The sequence below is a fragment of the Vigna unguiculata genome, chromosome 3 (assembly GCF_037176805.1).
Source record: "Vigna unguiculata cultivar grain cowpea cultivar isolate G323 ecotype 2 chromosome 3, ASM3717680v1, whole genome shotgun sequence".
NCBI classification, from domain to species: Eukaryota; Viridiplantae; Streptophyta; class Magnoliopsida; order Fabales; family Fabaceae; genus Vigna; species Vigna unguiculata.
This window is the reverse complement of record NC_140794.1, coordinates 54,488,160-54,497,831: the sequence shown is the minus strand read 5'-3', so window position 1 is coordinate 54,497,831 and position 9,672 is coordinate 54,488,160. Positions and strand designations below refer to the sequence as shown.

The 9,672-nt window shown below is 22.9% G+C and overlaps 1 protein-coding gene across 1 annotated transcript; it reads right to left on the bottom strand.

Moving 5' to 3' along the window:
- Positions 1–8,098: 8,098 nt before the first annotated feature.
- Positions 8,099–8,696, bottom strand: LOC114176026 (zinc finger A20 and AN1 domain-containing stress-associated protein 7-like). Its single transcript, XM_028060920.2, has one exon. It carries the CDS (start codon positions 8,677–8,679, stop codon positions 8,230–8,232), a length of 450 nt encoding a protein of 149 aa, XP_027916721.1. The 5' UTR covers positions 8,680–8,696; the 3' UTR covers positions 8,099–8,229.
- Positions 8,697–9,672: the final 976 nt, after the last annotated feature.

Below are 9,672 nucleotides of genomic sequence, written 5' to 3'. Positions count from 1 at the left end.
AGTAAAATTGAAAAAATAATATATTGTTTCTAAAATAATTAATAAAGACAAAAAAGAGGTTTATAAAATAATAGTTCTATATTAAAAAATCTTATATTATATGAAATTTTTCTTATAAATTTGTTAAAAGAAATTGTAAAAAAAGATTTTTTTTTCTTCTATTCTTTTAAAGAATCTTAATTGGTAGGTAATTCCTTCGTGGATAATTATTTTCTACAAAATTATAAAATTCGTAAGCATTTCCTACAAAATTTGATGCGAAAAGTGTTTTATACAAAATATGTTGCAAAAAAAATTGACAGCAATTTCTTATAATTTTTTTTATAATTGAAAGTATTTCCTACAAAAAAAGTAAAACAAAAATTGATAGGAAATATGAGTTTTTTAATAGTGGTTAAAGATAAATTATTTATAAAATAATTTTTAAAATAATAACTAAGGTTAAAACTGAAAAAAAAATGTGGATACAGGAGTTGTCGCGCGTGGGTATTCATTTTTTAATTTTCAAAAAAATTAAGATAAATAAAACTATGTAATTAATTTTTAAAATAGTTGTTAAATGTAAAATTATAAAAATAAAATATGTACACAAAAGAAGTATTTAAAATAATAGTTTAAGACAAAAGAAGTTTTTAAAATAATAGTTAAAGATAAATTATTTATAAAATAATTAATTTTTAAAATAATTAAGGATAAAATTGAAATAACGAGATGTGAACACAAAAGAAGATATCTCTTTATATATTGTTATAGATGATAGATATCATTTTGCTTTCATCACTATTATATATTCTTATTCTTATTCTTATTCTTATTATTATTATTATTATTATTATTATTATTATTATTATTATTATTATTATTATTATTATTATTATTATTATTAATAACAGCTTTCTCATTGGCATCACTATATATATCATTATTCAATTTATACTACAATGAACATTAAATTATATATGTTCAATATTTATCTAATTTTTATCTTACAAATGTTATTCTAATATGGTTTATCCTATTAGACCATTAAACGAGTCTTAAAATTAAATAAACATAAGTTTAAAAAAAAGGAAAAAAACTTAAAACATTATTTTCAATATATTAATCAAGTTATTAGAAAATATCTCAAAATAAAAATATATGATAGAATAAAAATTAAGAAAACAAAAAAAACAAAAAAAAAGTTCAGTAACTAAGAAATAATTTAATATACAAAGATATATTAAGAAAAGAAAATATTATCAAAATTACTACATTACCTATTTTATTTTGTTGATAAGTGTCTTAAAAGTTAGTTTTTAGTCATTTTACCTTTTTAATTTATTTTTTACTTATATTTATTTTATTGTCTCGTATCTATTATCTATCTATTATATTATATATTAAGAAAAGAACAATGATACTTTAATCCACTTTTTTTGACTCACTTTTAATCCACCACCTCAATCACCATTAGATCATCACATCATATCACTTGAAAGAATCAAAATAGATGATCTAATGATAATTGAAGGAGTGGGTTAAAAGTGGATAAAAAAAAATGAGTTAAACTATCTCTATCCTTAAGAAAAAAACATACTACCAAAATTACTGCATTGCCTATACTATTTTGTTGACAAGTGTCCTAAAAGTTAGTCTTTTAATAATTTACTTTTTTAATATCTTTTTTATTTATATTTATTTTGTTGTTTCATATCTATTATCTATCTATTATATTATATATTAAGAAAAAACATATTACCAAAATTATTACATTAGCTATTCTATTTGTTCTCAAGTGTCCTAAAAGTTAGTTTTTTAGTCATTTTATTTTTTTTAATTTCTTTTTTATTTTTATTTATTTTTCTATCACATATACATGAATTTTTTTTACATTTTTATCTATTTAATTTATTTTTTATTTTTTCTATTTATATTTATTTTGTTGTCACATGTGCATAGAATTTATTATATTTTCTATCCATTTATTTGATTTTTAAACTAATTTGTCTATACTTAATAATAGGTCATTTAATAAATCATTAAAGAATGACCTATATTTAAATTACTGATTTCTATAGTATTGCTTCATATTTAATTTTATTCTTTTTTGTTTTCTAATTATTTGGTCATTTTTTTAAATAAAATTTAGAAAAATATTTTAGTTTCTTCTTAAAATAACAATATTTTAAAAATAATATATATTTATTAATAATACAAATTGTTCATACCATCATATAAACAATTGTCTATTTGAAGAGTTATTTTATTCTTTTATCTATTTGATTTTGATTTTAAACTGATTTACGGTAAAAATATAAATATATTTCAATTATGTCATTTAATATCTATTAAATTATTATTTTAGTTCTTAAAAATTATTAATAGTCTCTGAAACTACAATTATGTCTAAAATTGAAATTCTTTTGTTAATCGATTTAATTCATGATAAGCATCCTTAGATATTATTTTAAAAGTTTGTTGACTTTAAAATAAATAAATAATTACTTATTTTAATAGGTGTCTTCAAAAACATTTTAGCCGTTATTAATTTTTTTAACGTATTTTTAATATATTTATTATTAAAGAGTAACTTATATTTTAAATGTACTTTTTTTTTCATTTTCAATATTTTTCATGATTTTTAATTATTTGGTCAGTTAATAAATTATTGAAGAATAAATTATATTTATAGTATTATCTCTCTTTTGCGTACTATTTTTTTCATTTTTAAATTTTTCTTTTTATTATTTCTAAATATTTAGTCATATAATAAAATTTAATTTAAACAAATATATTTAACTTTTATTTCTTAAAAGAATATTATTTAAAAAATAATATATATTTATTAATAATACTTAATGTCATACAACAAAATTGTCATGTAATAATTTTATCTTTCAAAAAATTGTTAATAAAAGATTATATTTATCTTTTTATATTGAAATTATTATATAAAAAATTTTATTGTTGAATTTTCTTCATTAAGTAAAATTAAACTGATATTATTTAATAAGTTATAAATAAGCATGAATTATATTTATATATACTTTGTATGAGATTTTAATTAATTATATTTTTAACAAAATAAATGAAAAAGTTATACTTAATAGTTCATTTCAAAGATTTAAAATATATATTTATAATAAAAAGATTACATTTCTTAATATTATATATTTTGTTTTATATTCATTGAATTATTTTTTACTATTTTTAACTTTAAATTATCTAAGCTTGTGACTTTAACAATACTGAAACATAAAGTAAAAAATAAACTAATTGTTCATGAGTCTGTCGATACAATCACTAAATGAGCATAGTGTAAAATATTAGACAAATCATTCCACATATTGATTAAAGGAATACCCATTAAACGTGTTTAAGAATACCATTAGTTGAATTTGTTCATATACTGATAAGACGAGTCAAATAATATACATTGCACAAGTTTGTCCACACACAAATTATAGAACTCTATTAAAACATTAGACGAGTCTGTCCATTCACTAATTAAATAACTATTGCAATACACATCAAATGAGTCTTCACATACATTGATTAGACGACTATGTTCATACACCAATTAAACAAATTTAGCAACAAACACTACATGAGTATATTTATACACTAATTAGACAAGTCTAATAATATACATTAGACAAGTCTATCCATACACAAATTACATGAGACTATTATTACACATTAGACAAGTCTGTCCACTCATTCATTAGATGAATCTTGCAATACACATTATACGAGTCTGACTATAAACTGAATAGACAAGTCCAACAATACATGTTATACGAGTATGTCCATAGTTTAGTAGTGCATATTAGTCGAGTATGTTGATGTATTGATTAGATGTGTTTAGAAACACATTAGTCATTCATATATTAATTAGACGACTCTAACAATGTACATTAGACAAATCTTTTCATACATAAATTTCATGAGTATATTAATATACATTAGACAAATTTCTTCATTCACTAATTAGATGAATTAAATGAGTATGTTCTTACATTGATTAAACGAGTATAACAAAAAAATATTAGACGGACCTAACAATATACATTAGATGAGTATATCAATACACTAATCGGATAATTAACAAAAATTATTAGAGATGAGTCATTCCATATATTGATTAGATGAGTCTAACAATACACATTAGACGAATATGTTCATATACTGAACAAACGAGTCTCGCAAACACATTAGACAACTTTGTCCATACACTGATTACATAAGTCTATCAATATGCATTAGATGAGTTTGTCTATATACTCATTAGATAAGTTTAGCAATACATATTAGACGAGTGTATCCATATATTGATTAAACAAGTCTAACAACACATATTAGACGAGTTTGTCAATGCATTGATTAAATGAGTCAACAATACACATTAGACGAGTATATTTATACATTGATTTGTATTTTTAGTGAGTCTACTCTACATATTCTTGCATGTCCTCTATATTTTAGAAAGTCTACTTTATATTTTTATCACATTCTTGAACCTTGTATTTTTACAAAGTCTACTATTTATATTTTTTACATACATATTGATTTCTAAACCTATAAATCATTTTTCACATTGATTGTATTTAAAACTCAGAAATAAACTTAAAAATATTTATTATTTTTTTCTCAACTTCTAAATCTCTTTTAATAAACACACAAACAAACATCAACTCGGTACGCAAAGTTCATGTTTAAAACAGGTTAGAATGAAAAAGAAAGTCTTGTGCTGAAACTACTACTTTCCATTAATTAAAATTATATATATATATATATATATATATATATATATATATATATATATATATATATATATATATAAATATATCAGTTAAAAAAATGAAGCCGCGGACAAAAGTGACGACTTTTGTTATAAAATACAAGATCGTGTTAGCGAAATACAACTTCATATTTTTATAAACTATAGTCGTATTTAAATATAAGATTTTACCATTTACGTACTTTTCTAAAATATGCCCATATTGGCAATTTTTATACAAAAATTATACTATTTTCATAAAAAAACCAATAATTTGTTTTAGAATAATATTCCATTTTAAATAAACATATCGAAGACCTTAACAAAAAAACAACAGTGAGTGGACATCAAGACTAAGAAAACCGTTATTAAGTTTTTATTCAAGTTAAATTGAGATGGAGTTAAATAACATAACCTTTTACTTAAAATAATTTTCTTCAAAAAAAACAAATTTCCTGTAATGATGTGTATAATGATTCGTGTTATATAAATGAAAAAAAAAAATATAATAAATTTATAAATTGCACAAAAGATAAGAAATTTATTTATATTGATACATTAAAAATAGATTATGAAACTAAAAATGTATTTACATCATTCACTCTCATTGTCTTATGTATATCAAGGGAATATGATAAAAAAGTCTTAGAATAATAGTCAATTTAAAAAAAAAAATCCCAAAGACCTCCGGTTTGTGAATAGAAATACTATAAATTTTGATTAAGATATATTTTGAATGACTCAAATTATATTAAAATATAAATGTAAGTAAAATATTATGTTATATATATATATATATATATATTAATTGATTTCTGATTTCAATTTTAATTAATGTAAATTTCATGATATTATAAACATTTATATGTAATTTGACAGTTAAAAGAAATTAAAAAATGGTGGTCTCTCGGGTATGTTTATAAAAAAAGTATATATGAACCAGAAAACAACAAAAAAATGCTATAAAGTAAATAGTTGTTTTGGAGTTGCAACCATAAATTAACATGTCTTTTTGGTATGAAGGACTTGGTTGGGTAGTTAGGTGTATGATAAGGGTTTGCATTTTGTCTACAAAAAATTTATAGAGTTTGTAGTTTGATTCACAAAATATTACACAGCAAGATTTGCAGTTTTATTCACAAAAAGTCATAGAATAAGAATTTGCAGAGTTGTCATCAAAAAAATTTATGAGAAAAGTTTGCAAGTTTATCTACACAAATTTGTAGGAAGGTTTGCGGTTTTTGTTAGAAAAATTGCATGTTGAATACTAATATTTTTTGTTAAGTATTGTAGGTCTTTAACAGTAGTATAGTTGAGTTTCTGATCTAAAATATGTTATGTCTTTAGAGAGAGGTTAGTCTTGATTATATTTTTTGTGTTAAGTGACTTTGTTAATACATTTATAGTTGGATCTAACTTGTCGATGTGATATTGGTGATGGATTTCACCTCAAATGTCGATTAGTTTTCGTATGAAAATTGCCAACAAGTCTTGATAGAGGGAAGATATGTTTTTAAGATGCATATTCATTAAAGTCTCATGTGGCGAGTAATATTAAGAAGATAATAACATAAAATTTTACAAATTTGTTTGCAAATATAGTATAAAAACAAAAAGTATTTGCAGTTTTTTGTCTAAAAAATTTGTACGAAAAAGTAATGTACTTTTATTTAAATTTTTGCTCCTATTTATAAATTTCCGCTTTAAGAAGTTATTTTCCTGTTGCATCATTCCTAACGAAAAATGCCAAAAAAATTAAAATAGAGAGAAGAGTTCTAAAACAATCTATAATGGATAAAGAAGTTAAACTTCGTCTTATTTTATTTATTTTACTTCTCTTTGTTAAGATCCTTAGATTTATTTATTTTTGTTCTTAAACTTCAATCCCAACAAATATAAAAATATAATTCTTTTTAGCACCACTTAGGCTACCTTCAAATCATAAACGATTAATACATTTTAAATTAAAAAAAAAAAAACCAACAATGGAATTAGATCTAATTTTCAGATACGCTTTATATTTTATATTTGTTTTTTCTCATGCAAATTTTGATCACACATTCGTAAAAGTAACAAAATATTAATGTAAAACTCAAGTTTTAATACGAATATATCATGTTTTTTACCCAGCTCCATTTGGTGCAGAATTACATAAAGATTATGAGAATTAACCGGTTTTAAATTTATGACGAGTCATTGGATAAGTAGTGTGTTAACCACGCGAATCAGTTTATGCCTAAGCCGTGTGTCCTCCAGACGAGTTTCGATTTCAATATGAAAACTAGAAATCGCATTCTAAACTAGCCACCTTCAATTAGAAAATGAAATTCAAAATCATTATAGTGAATCACAATTTGTTTTTCTAGCATATACGAATTTAATTGCTTTTAAAATATGGTGAAATCTAAAATAAATTTAGTTACTTAAAAAACTTTGATAGATATAAAACGGTACGAAAGTAAGATAAAAAAAGATGAAAACTATAAATATGCTGCAAAACATCTTTAAAACTATACATACTTTAAAAAATTCAATATAAGTCTTACATAAAGTAAATTGGATATAATATTTTTGAAAAATATAATTTTATTTCTAAATGAAAAAAAAAACTAAATTTATTTTAATAACAAACTTTTTTAACTTTCAAAAGAAAAAAAAATGTTAATAATAAATTATTAGTTATTATTTTGGTAACATATAACTTTTAATTAGATTTTTCGATTCCAAAATTCAAAAATAAGATTAAATTGAAAAAAAAAATTAACAAATAAAACACCATTGTTTAATTTAATAATAATATAACAAAACTTTGAGGTTAACTGATAATATTAATTTATTGTAAAAAAATTCATTAATTCCTAAGCCATATCGAGCGGAGAATTCTTAGTTCACGAGTTCTGAAGAGGGATTTATGTAAAGCAAGTCTTTTTGAATAATTTTATGCCCGTCTTCATTGGAAGAGAAGATGGTTTTATTTGTTGGAAAATATCATTTTTAAATTGCAAAAAAGCATTTAAAATCTAAAAGCATTTGCAAGCACCCTTGTTTTTTTCTATTAAAATCCTTACCCTTTTAAAAAAATCAATGCCACGATTTCTAATTTTATTTTTCAATTTGTTAGGAGGCAATAACTTCAGCATCAACAAATTCATATTGCAACGTATGACTTTCAAATTCTAAAGTTTTAATTAAAAATCGTTACAGTGCACACCACTTAGCACAATTCCAATTCCCATACATGACTTTCACTTTTCATAATCCAAACCAAAGAAGTTAACATGAAAACGATTCTTTTATTGAAATAGTATGACTGATATATGACTTATCCCTATAAATTAAAAACCCATTCTCTGTAATTTTTATGCAAATTTATATCTAACGAACGGCATATAAATCTTGCACTAAATATTACAAAGACCACACCCATAAGTTGGGTCAATATAAAAGAACACTAACCCTAGAAGAACCTAAAACCGTTGAACCTTCTCACCCTTTATCGTAGGATTTTCCTTAGAAATCGCTTCACGCCCCGCAGTTTTGAAGTCATAGGTGCACTGGTGCTTCTCCGGGTAACGGTGCACCCCGCAGAAGGTGGTCCCACACTTGCACACGAACCCGGTTAAACCCACTTTTCTGTTGCAACACCCACACCGATTCTTAGGTTTGGAAGGCTCAGCCGCGCACGGCGGCGACTGCTCCGCCGAAGAGGATGGCTTTGCCGCGTCAGGAAGCGCTGGAGGCGCGGAGAGACGTAAGAGAGAGTTTATTGCAGAAGGCGGCACCTGGACACAAAGTTGCTTGTAGCATTTAGAACAGAAGTTTCCGTTTTCGGGAGTGCCGAAGAAACCGCAGTTATTGGCGCAGAGTTTGGGCTCCGAAGTGGGGTAGCTGGCGCCGTAGTTCTGTTGAGAACCCATGTTTTTGGATCTATCGATTCTGTGGTTTTTCTCTGAAAGGATTATGTATTGTGAAAGCGTGGAGAACTGTGGCATATATAAAGAAGCTTTGCAATCTGATTAAAAGATTACGTCAATATCTGTAATCATATCTTATTTTGATTAATCAATCAATAAGTACCTCGCATATATGAAAAATAGAGGATACCATATTTAACTTGATTATAAAAATATAGGTCTGCTTTTAAATATATTTCTTTTAATTATTCCTTTGGAGGGAATCAGTTATCCCACATGTAATTCTATAAAAAAAATATTTTATCATTTTTGCTTAATTTGATATTTTATAAGTATTACCTTAGGATATTCTTCAAATATGAATTTTTTATTTTAATATTTTTAATTCGTTATGAAACTTATTAACAAAAATATTATAAAAGTAAAATATATTTAGTGATTATAAGCTAAAATAAGATAACTATTATATTATTTTATAATTGATTGTTTGGTGTCGAATATGATTTTTTTTTATCTATTATCTTTGTATGTGAAGAGTATTTCTGATCAGAAGGAGTAGATTTGAAAAATAATACAGTAAATGAGATCAATTTTTCTCCTATTTTCATACTATCTTATCTCTATTATAACAATTATCTTGATTTCATTATTATTATTATTATTAAGTTAATATATAAAATAAATTTATATTTTATTAAAAATAAAATGAAATAAATAAAGAGAATAATTGTTGATAAATAAAAAAATTAATAAATAATTATATTATAAAGAGTATAATTGATATTATGAAATGTGGACACAAAAAAGAGAATCATGTTTATATATTGTTATAGATTATTATTATTATAATAATAATAATTATTATATTATTAATGCTAAGAGCTTTATCATTAGTATCATTACATATATTGTTATTCAATTTATATTATAATGACCACTAAATTGTATATATGTTCAATATTTATCTAATTTTTATCTTATAAATGTTATTTTAAT

What these genes read in the sequence shown, in the direction of transcription:
- LOC114176026 (XM_028060920.2), bottom strand. Translation starts at nt 8,679, where the DNA reads ATGGGTTCTCAACAGAACTACGGCGCCAGCTACCCCACTTCGGAGCCC.